Consider the following 15205-nt stretch of genomic DNA (forward strand, 5'->3'; position numbering starts at 1 on the left):
ATATGAAACCTGCATGAAAGGGTCTTCATTGTTCTGACAGCTGCCTTTTTTCTCTAACTCTATCCTGTTCCAAATCCTGTCATTTCTCTCTATTGACCTCTTACATGTCTCTTTGGGCCTTTTTTCTTTCTCCCACTTGGTTTCCAAAACAGCATTGATTTAGGTTTTCCTTCATCACCTATTTTTATCACAACCTAACAAGCTCTATCTTTGTGTCATTTCCATAATGACATTTCTTTGACGCCTCTGTCCTGCCTCCCTTTAGGCAGAAAACAGATCAGTGTGGTACCTTATAGACCAGGGATGGGCAAAATATGGCCTGGCCCATAAGCCAAATCCATCCCCAGGAATTCTATCCAGCTCGTGGTGGGTCCCTTGGCCCTGTCCAGCCCAGGCACGGGGCAGCCCACGTCGTGGTGCATGTGGTTGGTCCCAATGCCGCCGGGTACATGGCAGAGTACTGCAGTGACTGGACTCGGCTTCCTGGCAGCCCCACCAGTGGTGGCTTACTCTGCCTGGCTGCTGCTGCCAGTCTGCCTCTGCTAAACCTGGCCCCACTGCCTGGGCACCCTGGCCCATCTGCCCTGCACCTACCACTGGGGGCATGGGACAAAATGGGTGTGCGGGTGTCTCCATGGAGACCTGCCTGGGATACCCATGGGCAAGGCACGTCTGGGCAGGAGGATCCGGAAGCAGGATGGGCAGGGACCAGTGTTGGGATTCTGGGGCAGTGACAATGCAGGGCAGGTGCCCAGGGCAGAGCCATGATCCACTCCCCATACATCTTTGTGATGGGTGTTGGTTCCACAGGCAGCAGCCAGCCCCTTCCCACAGAACTGGTGCTTATCACAGGGATGGTGGGAGATCGCAACTGCCCCAGGCCCCAGCTCCACACTATAACTGCCCCATGATCCCATTCCTGCCCACCCACCCTGCTCCCGGATGCCACTCCCCATTTGCTCACGGCCCCATCTCATCCACCTGGGCCAGCATGGCATGGGTGCTTAGCTGTATCACACCTTTTCTATGCATACCTAGATTATTAAAAGCTATTACGGGTCCCTCTAATTTTCAAAGTGATGGCAGAAAATTCTCTAAACTGAACTGCAAGCTCTATCAGATTTCTTTAAATGTGTGAGTTTAAATTTCAGGCAGCAAAGCTGGAAACACATGAGCTCTTTCTAAATTCACTGCAAATCAATCATCTTTTCTCCCATTTTCACTAAAAGGAAACCAGTATCTACCTAATTGTTGAGGGACTGTTAACAGGGCCTCAGAGCAGTCTGTGGGACAGGGTGTGAGGGCTCTTGTTGGTCCTGTACAGCCAGTATGCAGCTGGGGAGAGATTATGCAGGCTGCTGCTCTCCTTTCGAAGTTCCTGTGGGATTTCTCAGCATCCATCAGATATGCAAGATGCATGCAGCCTTAAGAGCTTCCTCAGGCAAAACTCCACCCGTCAGTGCATTTTTGCATCTGTTCTGAGTCCTCTGTCAAACTATCCTGCACTTAGACACTTTCATTTTTACTCTTGAAGGACAATCATTTGAGTCAAGCTGGAATGTGGAAGCAACTAATACTTTTTGTACATAAATATAAAAATTTTTCCAGCATGCTCATGGGCCTGTAAAAGAATCCCTCAGCCTCTGATTTTTCAAAATTATGCTAGCTCTGTTTTGGGTCTCTGACTTGGAGACCTGGATTACTTTCAATACAGGAGGATCAGGCAAAACAACTTTTAGCATCCCATTTGGCCATCTGAAAGCCACCCTATGATCACAGCTGACATAGAGGGTTGGATGGAAGGGCTACCACTTGGGTGCTATAACATATGCAGAAAGAATGTGGCATCCACATGTAGTTGTCTCAAAATAGGATCGAATGTAGGGCTACAAGAAGCAGTTGCAGCCACATAATTATGCCTTACAATGTGGGCAGGTATAGGGGAAAAGCAAGAGAGATATATTTAGCAAACCATTTCCTGGAAAACTGGATTTTAAACAAATGTTTTGCCAAATAAACTCTTGACCTCTGAAATGGATGAAGTTCTGTACAGAAAGCTTGAAAATGGAAAGAGAAAAGTATTGTGAAATACTGAGAAGGGTGCATGTGAGATTCATAGATTGCAGGGCTGGAAGGGACCTTGGAAGATCATCAGGTCCAGCACCCTGCACCAAGCAGGAAAGACAACTGGGGTCAGGTGACCCCAGCAAGGTGACCATCCAGTCTCCTCTTGAAGATTTCCAGGGTAGGTGATTGCACCACCTCAGGAGGGAGCTTATTCCCTTCTGGACATCCTGGGTGTGAAGAAGTTTTTCCTAATGTTGAGCCTGAAACAGTCTTCAAGGAGTTTGTGACCATTACTCCTAGTTTTCCCCAAGGGTGCCCTGGTGAACAGTTGTTCGCCAACCCCTTGACATATGCCCCTGATGTACCGGTAAGCTGCTACCAAGTCCCCTCTCAGCCTTCTCTTTTTCAGGCTGAAGAGTCCCAGGTCCCTCAGCCTTTCCTTGTATAGCTTGCTGATCATACAGGTGGCCCTTCTCTGGACTCTCTCAATCTTTGCCATGTCCTTGTTAAAGTGTAGCACCCAGAACTGGACACAGTACTCCAGCTGTGGTCTCACTAGTGCTGTGTAGAGTGGAAGAATAACTTCCTTGGTTTTGCTAGAGATGCACTGATTGATGCATGCCAGGGTATTATTAGCCCTGCTGGCTACAGCATTGTACTGCCAGCTCATGTTCATACTGTGGTCTGTTATTACCCCCAGTTCCCTTTCATTCGTAGTGTTTGTCAGATTGGTGTTGCCAAGCCTTCAGGTGTGCAGGGGATTGTTTGTCCACAGGTGGAGCACTTTACATTTCTTAATGTTGAACTTCATCTGGTTCCAGTGGCAATGCATAGAGGGTGCACGGGGTGTACATTCACCCCTGAGAGCACCAGTGCACCCCGTCAGGCCACGCTCCCCACTCAAGCGACAGGCAGGGAAGACAGGTGGGAGCACCGGTGATCACCCTGCAAGCTCCAGCTGGGGAGTGCAAGCACTGGATGTAGGCTGTGGCCACTTCTGGAAGCCCCACAGCCACTTCCAGGAGTGCTGCGGCTGCTTTCAAGAGGAGTGTGGCCACTCACTGGTTGGTAATTTTTGCTGTGGTGGGGGTCGGCAAGATTGGTCACTGGGGGACTGCCCCCCCAGTCATTGACTGGTTGCTTGTGGGGCACATGACCCCCCTGACTAAGGCAGCACCAATCGCCCGTGTCTGGTTCCGATCCACCTAACTTGCCAGCCTGTCTAGGTCCGCCTGTATCTGTAGCCTATCTTCAAGCATGACCACACTTCCCCATAACTTGGTGTCATCTGCAAACTTGGCCAGTGAGCTCTTCACCCCTACATTCAAATCATTGATGAAGATGTTGAATAGCACTGGGCCAAGCACTGACACCTGAAGGACACCACTGGCCACTTCTCACCAAGATGACACAGATCCATTCATTAGAACACTTTGGGTCCTACCCTGCAGCCAGCTTCCTACCCACCTGTCTCACAGTTAAGCCCATAATCCTCCAATTTCCTCGTGCGAACATCATGGGATACCAGATCAAAAGCTTTTTGGAAGTCAAGGTATACAATGTCAACCTCCTCTGTCTTATCCAGGTGGCGAGTTACCTAATCATAAAAGGAGATGAGGTTAGTAAGACAAGACCTGCTCGCAATGAGGCCATGCTGGCTGTTATTCAGAATCCCAGAGAATGGGAGAATGTTTCAGGAAGATGAAACTGAGCAATAGCTACCAGGGATTTTGGTACGTGGAAACATCCTGACAGGGAGGATGTATTAGACTGAACTACAGTCTTGCAAAGGGAGTTAAAGAGTCCTCACCACCATGGTATTCAGGAGACTGGACACAGCCCCAGATCAGCATTGTCTGGAACACCCGTGAAGGCCATCAGTGTTTGCTTCTCTAACTTCTGTGAACTGGTGCTCTTAATTTAGCAAAATACACTGTAAGGAGTCAGGAAAGATTTCCCTTGACTACTTTTGGGAGCAGGCTACTGCCCACAGAACTGGATGTTTGTTGTCAGCTAGCCAGCGTTGCTCTTGTTGTTCCATTTGCCAGAAACCACTCCATTCCTTCAAAAATTTTCACAAACGCTTCCTGTGTGTCAGACCAGGCAGGGACAAAGTCAGGGAACTGACCCCACTGCTAGACAGTTTTCTCAACACCAGACATTCCCACCATGAGAATCCTGCAACACCTCAGGCTCACTGTGACCAAAGTAAGTCAGGAATGATTGGAAATGCAACATTCCCTGTCCTTCAGCACACTGCAGCACAAATTAAGCCAAGACTTGTTTGCCAATATTCTGCCAGTTCAGTGAAACTTGACTCTGTATCCAAACACCACCACAGAGGAGATATCCAAGGAAGCTCCAGCCTCTGAATAATCTGACTCGGGATTTGAAAGAGCAGAGAGGAATGTGAAGATGGATGAGATGGCAAGTGAAGGGGTTTTTGCTGTTGCAATTCAAATGTCTCTTCCTAAGGATTGGGCCCTGCCTGTGGCAAATAAGCATATTGTCAGAATGAGCAGGGAGGCTGAAGTTTGAGTGGGAGATTGAACTTGCCTTCAGAAGCAGCTCCGCTGGTTAGTAGCCTGCATGCTGCCTGCCTCTGTCCCAGGGAACTCAATATGGCCCCTCTCCCCAGCATTAAATGATGCTTCATATCCATTCATTCATATTTTTACATCTACCTGCACTAAACTTCTCTAAGACGGGAAGGATAGAAGGGGAAGTCCTTTTCATGCTTACCAATGCAAATCATAGAAATTATAAGGAAGGGGGAGAAACTCTCGTGCCCTCTGAGGAAAGGGTTCTACTACTGCAAGGAAATGGAGCAGGCAACTAAGCATATGGTCTCTAACCTGGGTACACAGAGCACTGACTAGAGAGGTTTGTAACCTTCTGCTGTAGCCATTCTGCCCCCATTAATGCTGCATCAAATCAGCTCCAAGGAAACAATGCAAAACATAGCAATCAACAATGTTTTATTACCTGCCACAGGCAGGATCCTGATCACAAGGAAGGGAAATTTGTATCAGAGAACTGGGAAAAACCTCTTGCCTCCCACCTTGCCCAGGCCCAAGGGCCAAGACAGGATTATCTCCTACACCACATTCTTCTTCTTTTTCTAATTCCAGTTTAGATTATTCAGGACTGGGAGTTTGTTGCTTAGGTATCTTCATTATGATGGGTGCTGGATACAAACAGGGTCACAGTCAACTAGATCAGGGGATCTTCCAACATTTCATCCTCACTTAGAGGGCATAACAGCAAGATTTCTAGGATCATCCATGTCACCTTGTATTTTGGAAGGGATAAGACATAAAGAAAAATACATTTGCCAAATTAGGACTCCTCTAGCAATAGATCAGGAGATCAGCTGCTTGGGCAGCCAAAGAACTCAGGCTGGACTGAAGGTACAAACATCAGCCCAAAAGGACTCTCGTACCTAATGTATACATTGGTAGATAGTTTGTTAGTGGCAGACTGAACTTCCAACCAGTGGCCAATGGCTTGGAGCTGATTTAGGATTTTGGTCAAACTGACTATTATTACAGCTATTATGCATGGAAAGTATTAAGGTGTATAGTGCAGTGTTTAGGCTAGTGGATTCAATGTTAGGAAATGTGGATTCAGCTCCTGGCTCTATTACAGACTTTCTGTGACAGTTCACATGCCATTTAGGTGTCTGCTTCCCCAGCTGTTCAGTGGGGATAATATTTAGCTGTTGTGAAGAGAAATTCATTTGTGTCAAAGGCACTTTGAGGTCCTTGGATAAAAAGTTGCCATGGAAGAACTTCAAACAGAAGAGAAGAACATACACATACATGCAGTTCAGAGACAAAACCCAGGACACAATGCACAGCTGGCTCCCCACTCCCTGACATCAGGGGGAGCAATGCATATCAGGCCCCATTTGTTTATACATAGTACAGACATTGTGGGCTTTGTGCTGATATAGATAAATGAGAGGAATCTACTCTGAATGTTTCTGAGCAATGGTCCCAAAGGTATGAACTTGATTCCAGTAGGAAGGATCATCTGTTTGCACCTGAAAAGAACACCCTAGTACTGGGCAATACAGCTTTTAAAATAAAACCATGAAAGGACAGCCTATGATTTGCAAAGTCCTCTGCCCATGGAAGCATTTAGAGTTCATTGCAATGACCTCTATTGTTCTTCCCACCACCTTTCAAGATTCCTGGTTCTTCTTACCCTGCATTGACAAGTGTTGAACATAGCCAAGAAAATGTACCTATTCTCCTCTGTGCCTGGTAGCTATTGATGTCACCCAAGGAATTATTTTCCTGCATAAAGGAAGAGTGGGTGGTGATGAAGGCCATTCACTCTGCTACCCACTCCCATCCCTAAGAGTTCTGGTTCCCATATCACTGACTTGGAAACTTCAGCCCCATTCATCTGTCTTCTCCAGCAGGATTTCTTGGGTGAAGAAAGCAGGAACCTCATCTAATTCACCCCTGACCACACAAAGGGCACAGTGTTATCACTCAGTAGTCTGAATGTAAACAGGGACAGCCAGCATGGTGCACGGACCCTCCATGCCAGTCTGTAGCTCTGCCAGGGCAAGATTGGATGTAATGCTGCTGGGCTGCCCAGGGGCAACCAGGTCTGAATCTGCAGCTGCTGACCCACCAACCACAATGGACAGGACTGCATCTGACTCCTGAAACTGGTCTTTGTTGGGGCCACCCTCCCGGGGGCTCTCTGCCTGTCCATTGTCCTTCAGCTCTGCCAGGGCTAGCTGGTTGGGAAAAGGAAGGCCCATCTTCCGCCCACGAGTTGCCCGCTTCTTTTGGGGCTTCCTGAGCTGCAGCTCTTTGTCCTTGGGCGAGCTCAGACGGCACTTGTGGTCCTTCATGTACTTCTGGCGTGTGAAGCCCTTGTTGCAGGTGGGGCAGCGGTACTTGTAGTTGCCAGTGTGTGAGCGCTGATGTTCCACCATGTGAGCCCGCCGGCTGAAGGACTTGTTACAGTACTGGCACTTGTGAATCTTCATCCCTAAGCAAGGCATAATAGGGCAAGAGCTTAGTTAAAAGGCCTACTTAAGCGGTGAACAGTCTCACTAATCACACTTCAGCAGGGCTCTCTAGCTGAGTCTGTTCCTTCATGCACCACTGGGTTTTGTCTATAGCTTGGCACAAGAGTGCTCAGTCCCCAGCCCATGGGCCAAATCTGGCCACAGAGCCATGGCATCCAGCTTGCAGAGCTCCCTGTGGGTCAGGAAATTTGGTGGCAGGAGAGCAGTGACAATTAATACTGCCATCCCTCCCCCAAATTCCCCAAGCCTCATGCCACTGAGTTGGAGCCAGGGGAAGGACAGCACTCTAGTTTTGTCATTTGTTGGACAAAAAGTGCAATGCACAGAAAAAATGGTTTCTAGTTGTGGTGAGCTAGATATGAAATTCCAACAGAAACTGAGCCAAATACCAAAAGATATGCTTTTGAAAGGGAGGCCTTTTTGGGTTTGGAGTGGATAGAACATTCTGTATATTAACATGCCAGAGAGCACACAAAATATCCTGGCACTGCTTCAGAGTCCTTATACCCCAGCCTTGCCACACTGCTTATCATTTAAATCACCTCAGAAATGTGCCTGAACTTCGGACACAGCAGCAAGCTGAAGGAGGGCTCACTCAGATCGGCCTGCAGCAAGGGAGACAGAAATTTTGAGCTGGGGATTTTTGGAGAGCAAGTGAGTGACATTCAGACATTTAGGTTTACTATGTGGGAAACTCCTGGTCTTAGGCTGTGGGAAAAGTTTTCAGGGAAACAAAAGAAACTGTCACTCAAATGATAGTGGAATAAAGCCTGAAGAGCACATTATAGGGAAGCACTGACCTTGCATTGTCTAGGAACTTAACAAGATGCGATTTCAGAGCAATTTGCTCTGAAAATCTGAATTTGTCGTCTTCCTCTATGGATTATTTTATGACACTGATTCCACGCACTAAATACAGTGTAGAGAAGTGTCATCTAGCAACAATGCTGAAAGGGGAAGGATTAATATTACATCACTTCTAAAAAGAGGGATAGTAATCCACTCGCTAGGTCTAACGCCTTTCACCACTTTGATAAGCAAAATTAAACTGGGAAATTAATCATTATACTTCTCTGTAATAGACTCTCTAAGCACTTGGAATGGATTCCAGCAGTATATTCATTCACAGCTTCTGGCAACCAAGGGGAATGCTACAGTCCCACTTACCTGAATGGGAGAGTATATGAGCTTTCAGCTTGTCTGGCCTGTTGAACTCTTTATTACATCCCGTGTGACTTCTGTAACAACAAAAATCCCAGTAGCCAGCATGAATTGAATGGGGAGTGGTGATGACAGAAAAAAGCATATATGTTAGCTCTCAGATACAAGTTACTGTCCTCAGCAGCACAGAGGTTCTCTCTAAGAGTAATCACTGGGTATTATGACAGGAAATCCAAAATTGCAAGTCTCCTGCCTATGGCAAAAATACCTGTGCCGCAAGGTGTATATATTTGGTTTCCATCAGAAAGTCATACATCCCCCTTTTCCTTCAGAGTACATCATTAGCATATTCCAAATTCTGTATTGCAGGCTTGTCCTCCTTGCTGGAGGCATGATATTATCAAAGGTAGTTGAAAGCTGACCAGGACAGAAGAAAAGTCATCCTAGACTATTCAGGTAAACCTACAACTGAGTTAGAGGCATTTTCTTGTCTGCAGAGTTTACCCACAGGTGCTAGAATGTCAGAGAACCCTGGGCCTAGCACTCTGGTACATTGCCAAGGCCCTACTGCCATCTTGCTCCATATGAACTAAGAGACAGAAAGTTTCTGTGTTCATAAACTCCTGTCATGATACCTAACATCTTTTCAGTTACTTTTCATGGGAGAGGATTTTTCCAGCCCAAGCAGTAAGAGATGTCCATTCCATATTTTTAGAGCCAGCCGCTTCTACCTCAGGGAGAACTGTCCTACCGGGAAGAATTATTACAAAGCTTCATGTTCTTTTTTTCCATGCAACAATTACATTATTTAAAGATGTAAACAGGACAAGCATTAAATGAATATAGCACTGGTGACAGGAGTCAGAATGCATGTACATCATCACTCAAGCCCTCTTTTCATACAGGGGACATGGGACCATGAGACAGCTTTCCCACTCTGCCTGCCAACATAGCATGTCCCTGACTTGGAGATGCTGTGTTAGTCTAATACTTAGAGACATTCTGAAGCTCTACTAAGGAACTTTCACAAGTGCCTCACATGTAACACAATACTGCTTTTTGGTAGACAGCAGACAGGGTGTACAATTGTTCAGGCAACCCAGTGATGATAATACTTAGCACTGTTTACTTTCAAAAATGCCAAACAGGTAAGAACCAAATAAATGTCATGAGCAGGTAAGAACTATCAGCCACATTTTACACAGGGAGAAATTAAGGTCAGAGACAGTGACTTTTCCAAACCCACTTTATGGGGAGATGAACTGGGACTAGAACTTAGGAGTTCCTAGTGCCCAATTCCCTCTTTGGGACCCCATGATTTGAGGTGCTCTTAGAATCCCATGGCAGCCTTCCCATAGCACAGCCCCAGGGAGGCCTGCCTTCCCCAAACTTCATACACTTTCAGCAACAAATGAAACCAGCTCTGCCCCTGACTGCTGGAGACCATTTGATACATACGAGAAGGGACATTTATACTTCTTGAAAGGCTCATGGATAAGCATATGTCGCTTCAGTTTATCTTTCCGATTGAAGGCTGCATCACATACTGAGCACTTGAAGGGCTTTTCACCTGTAGAGGAAACAAAGACAGGGAGATACAAGCTGCACTGGAACCAAGGGCTTACCACTGTTCTAATAATTTTGTAATTCCTCCACCTGGACAGAAGCCTTAGTATCTGCTTTACTCCTTACTTGATTTTCCTAGTGCATGAAAGCAGCCATGGCCATGTTGTGGAAAGACTTTTCCCTTAGCCCTATCTGGCCCAGTATCTAACAGTAGGTTAATCGTGTACCACAATTAATTTCTTGATCCACTGTATATATAGGTATGCCTAGGCTCAAGTATGGGGGCTTGCAAGACACTGTCTATAGCCTACACTCAGGTGTGGCTACAATGAGATCCTGGAAGATTGTTGTGAGGAAGGTGATAGACCCATAAAACTCAGGTTAGGGAAAGGAGGTAAGGGAGACTGCACAAGAACCCCAAATTCTTTCTAAAAGGGCGCATCTGAAGACAATGCAACTTCTCCAACCTGCCTGTATTGCTGGTTCTCTATGCTGTGTCAGTGAGCAAGAGGAAAGAGAGAAGCCTCACAACTTCCAACCCAATAAGAACAGAGATAATGGAAATTATCTACAGCTTCCCACATTTCAAGCACTTCTTCAAGTACTAGTGTTCCCTAAAGAGACACTCAAACTCAATCAGTGGAACACGTTTGGGGGTGTTCCTATTCTCAAGTAGGACATAAAGATCCAAATCACAACTACTAACAGGACTTGCCCTTCCGGCTTCTATGCTGTCACTTTGCTTCTACCCTTCAGTGTTCCATTTGTCAGCAATACTCTCTCTTGCCAAAGGGCAGACAGATATAATTCCCACTGAGTACTCCTCCACCTCCTTCACTTCTACAAGCCTTGGATGTGAGCAGGCTGGCCCTACACTGTAATTTCATTGCCCAGCCAGTGATAGCAATGAGATCATCAGCCTGATTTATTACTTTAAAAAGCAAACAGAACCAAAGGTCACATAATATGGTACCTATCTGGGTTAGACTAAGACAGAGTTGCTACAGGAAACAGGTGGGGGTAGTGAATGCATCACTAAATATAACTCACACCTCAGACATCTCTGCCCCTTGAAGGAGCCCCAGTGGGGAGAGGCCTGGCAAGGTGGAGGAGAGGCAAGGAAGCACATACCCGAGTGAATGTGGGCGTGTAGCTTGAGGTAGTGCTCCCGGCGGAAAAATTTCTTACAGATCTGGCACTTGAACTTGCCACCTCCTCCATGCGTGGGAAGGTGCCGTCGTAGGTACCTCTCACAAGGGAACACCTGGGAATAAAGAAAAGGAAAAGGCTAAGCACCTGCTCCCCACCAAAGAGTGAAACTGTCCCTGTCAGCAAGCATGCATGTACAAGGGTGGAGATTTTACTGCCATGAAAACCAAACCAACCCTGTCTACTCAAAAGGGAAGTGTCATGGAGGCCTGCAGAGTTCTCTATGAAGAAAATACATATGCAGCTTAAAGCCAGCTTCAGGTCCTAAAGCAGCACAAGCTTGACCCTTGAAAAAATGCCATGTAACAAAATGGAATTTGAGAAGCAACCTCTCCCTAGAAAAACCTTGTCCACCCACTTCCAGAAGCTAGAAATGTGACCAGCTGCAGTCTCCATAATACTGCACACTTCCCAATCATCTTCCATCACAGGTTTCCAAAGTATTTATACATCAAAGCGTTTGGCATTACCAACATCATCGACTGTATATTTTACAAATGAGAAAACTAGAGACCACTACAGAAAACTAGAGAAATGAAATTATCTGCAGAAAGTAACACTGCAAATCTCCAATACAGCTGACCACAGAATCCAGAAGTCCTGATTCCTAGTGCTCAGCTCTAACCACTGCACTATACTCCTTCCAGAAAGAAGCAGCTTAATAACTCCTATAGGGGACAGTAGCTGCCCAGCCCACCTAAATAACCTTCTAGCAGTGAAAGTCCAATGCTGCCATCACTATCCCACAAAATCAATGGGGGAAATCACACTGAGAGCCTTATGTGAAGACATGCAGAACGGCAGTTCTAAAGCTAACTCTGAAGTGTCCAAAATCCTTACAAAGAGGACAGCTGTCTCTTGGGGGTTGGTGTGGAGGGAGACAACACATAAAAAAAAGACGGATTACTAACCATGGCAGATGTGTTTCCCCTTCCTGAGCTACCTCAGTACAAACTGGTCACTCCTCTGACATTGTTCCTGCCCCCACTACAGGATTTTTACTTCCTTTGCTATAAGGAAGTGTCCAAATTTTAGTCTGGATTTGCAACAACAAAAAAAAGGAATAGAATTAAAACCCCACAGTTCTGCCTCTTAGCCCCCTGGGGCACAGATCAGACTGTTCCCAGACACAGGCTACCCAGAGGAGCAGTCCAGTGCCAGACATACTGGTAGGACAGGTTTGCCCTTTCCATGGACATGTGGCATTCATCCAAAAGACAGCAACAGGGAAAGGAGACACAAAGAGTTTACCTAGGCAAAACAGATGGTAAAGCAATGCAGGGGCTCCTGAGGGAACCCCAGCCTTGTCAACCACAACCCATCTACTTTGTAGGTAGCATCCACATAATAGCTCAGCAAAGGAACAACCTCAAAGGCACAGCAAGGGAGAAGCCAAGGGGATAGGAAATAACATAAGTTGCCTGAAACTGGCCTTACTTATTTTGGCCTCAGTGATTTTGGGAGGGAAGAAGAACAAGGCTGATGCTTAATGCTGCAATACAATAAAAAGAGCTTGATTTTGATGCTTAATGCTGCAATACAATAAAAGAGCTTGATTTTGTAAAATGCTGAGCACTTTCCAGTGCCTTTTGCAGCACTGGAATTCAGTACAATGTGGGGTGGAGGAGAGGGCAGAAAAGTTTTCTTATGGACTTTCTGCATTTGACCAATGATCAGCAATTGGGGCACAGCAGAAAAGCCAGCACTGTGAGAAGGAACATACTCTGCTTGAGAGAAACCAGGGAGCCAGAGGCCCAAGGCATGTTCTCCTCTCTCTCAAAACTTCCTAGAGGACTGGCCAGTCCATATTGAGGTAGGATGGGAGAAGGAAGGGCATTGGAGATTCTCTCACTTCCCTCAGAAACTCAAACATCTTTATGGTCATCTCAGGCCAATGGCACCCACCCACCTTCTGGCAGTGAGGACAGGGAAAGTTGTGCGTTGCTGTCTGCAGATGGTGCTCCAGGGCTTCTGGGGTGGAGTATTTATTTACACACTTGACACATCTGAATCAGAAAGGAGAGAGCATGCAAGTAAGGACTGGTCAGGATGGGCACACCACACCTTAGACCAGGGGTCGGCAACCTTTAAAAAAGGGAAGGCTGAAGCAAAGTGGTTTAGCTCCAAGGTGGGACTCTGCTTGCAACTGGCCACTTCCTTTACCATCCTCCTGCTTCTGCGTGCCACCAAATGTCACCCTGGGCCAGTGTTTTCCAAATCTGGTGGGAACTCTCATGTCCCCCTACTGCAATTGCTGCCACTGCTCACTACTATCACCAAGTGACATGGGTGCCAGTGGCAATGGACAACAGTGGATTAATTGATGAGAAAAGTGGCAGCTGCAGTTTTGCAGGGCATACTCTCTGGGAGGCCTCCATGTTAGTACCCCACTTCCACATGCCACCAATTCCCCGTTACAGAATGCTCCTGCATGCTGCTGGTCCACCCCAGCTGTTGATCACTACCACGGGGCAGATCAAACTTTTGTAGGCCAGATCAGGCCCACAGGCCATAGGTTGCCAACCCCTGCCCTAGACAGTTATTTGGCATTTACCTTCAGTTTGTATTATAATCCAGGATGTTTTGTTAAAAACAGTAACAACATTCAGAATATCTGGAATCAAGTAACCTCTTTCCCCACCTGTGCTCCCACCTCCATTAATTCACAAGTTCTGATTTCCACTCACACTTGAGCTGGTCCCAAAGCAACAACCAAATCTGTTAAGATGTACCTCCAAAGTGCAGTATCTACTCAAAACTCCTTGTGTGGACACACTTATTTGGCACTCTGAGTGCCCATACAGGGAGCTAGTATGGAAGAACCATTCCATTATAGTTCTTTCAGACCATCTCCCCATTTAGACAAGCCTTTAGTAACGATTTATTTACTTAAAAACCTTCTTCTCCATTCTGATGAACCAAGAGGGAAAAATCAAATATACCAGACAGAGCTGAGCCCTCCCAGACAATCTGTCATCTCCAATAATGCAAGATGAACCCCAACTCCTCAGCATTACAAGAAATGACATGGGTATCTAAGAAACGGCAGTTGCTTGTTATAACCCTGCATAATCTACAAACAGCTCCAAGTGCATTCCAGTAGATCCATGCACAGTCTACGTAAATATTTCTACAAGCATTTCTGCAACACTTTAAGTGCTCTTTCGCAGAAGTTTACAAAACATAGAGTAAGTCATAGAAGTCGCACTTCCCCTCCACCCACATATGGATTTTTCCAAGTTGACCGAGCGAACTGTAGTTTGCAAAGAGAGAAAGTGAGATTGCTGGGGAATAACCATGGACATAGCTCCCGTACCTGGTACCTAAATAACTTCCAATTGTGTGCCTATTTGAAGCACTGTATTCATGCAGTTAGCCAGCACATTCTCCGTAAGTGAATAGAGAGAACTCCAAGAGGTCACATTTTCACCTGCAACACCCAGACCTAAGGCTTGTATTTTGCTCCTGAAACATTTGCCTGTAACAGCCAGGTGAAAAAACACTCAGCTACATAATGTGTACACCCAAAATTATGTCAGCAAACACAATCACAGGCCCAATTGCTTCCTTTACTATCCAGTCTATAAGGGGGTTAATGTGTGGCATGTAGGCTCCTGCTTCTGTCATGGTGGCCAGAGTCTTTGAAGCAGAGCAGCATGGAAGTGGCCCAGCACTCTATCTAGCCAGCAGTGCAGGAAGTTTGGGCATGCAGCAGTGTCAGCAGGGAAAGATCACACTGCTCATGCAGTAGCAACAAAGGGGGGAACCTTGCCTGCTCAGTGGCAGCAGTGGAAGAAAGCTCATATTGATGGGGATGGGGCAGGGGCTTGTACTGTTCACATGGCTGCATAGTTTCATAGTTTCATAGTTTCTAGGGTCGGAAGGGACCTGAGCAGATCATCTAGTCCGACCCCCTGCCATGGCAGGAAGAGCACTGGGGTCAAACGACCCCAATAAGGTGGTCATCCAACCTCCTCTTAAAAACCCCCAGGGTGGGAGCCTGCACCACCTCACTTGGAAGCTGGTTCCAGACCCTAGCCGCCCTGACCATGAAGTAGCGCCTCCTGATGTCCAACTTAAACCTTCCCTCCGCCAGCTTGTGACCGTTGTTCCTGGTCACTCCTTGCGGCGCTCGGGGGAACAGGGACT

The 15205-nt window shown here is 46.6% G+C and overlaps 1 protein-coding gene across 1 annotated transcript in view; it reads right to left on the reverse strand.

Annotated features, from left to right (window-relative positions):
* Positions 1-5027: 5027 nt before the first annotated feature.
* ZNF341 (zinc finger protein 341) overlaps positions 5028-15205 on the reverse strand; it is an 85268-nt gene continuing 75090 nt past the window's right edge. Inside the window, exons 12-16 of the mRNA XM_019513103.1 lie at positions 12966-13062; positions 10979-11111; positions 9740-9851; positions 8288-8358; positions 5028-7080 (exon numbers count right to left, since the gene is read on the reverse strand). Coding sequence (XP_019368648.1) covers positions 6566-7080; positions 8288-8358; positions 9740-9851; positions 10979-11111; positions 12966-13062 — 928 coding nt within the window. The 3' untranslated portion in view covers positions 5028-6565. The remainder of the gene's footprint in view (positions 7081-8287; positions 8359-9739; positions 9852-10978; positions 11112-12965; positions 13063-15205) is intronic.

Source organism: Gavialis gangeticus, unplaced genomic scaffold (assembly GCF_001723915.1).
Source record: "Gavialis gangeticus isolate Ggan-Ray unplaced genomic scaffold, GavGan_comp1, whole genome shotgun sequence".
NCBI lineage: Eukaryota > Metazoa > Chordata > Crocodylia > Gavialidae > Gavialis > Gavialis gangeticus.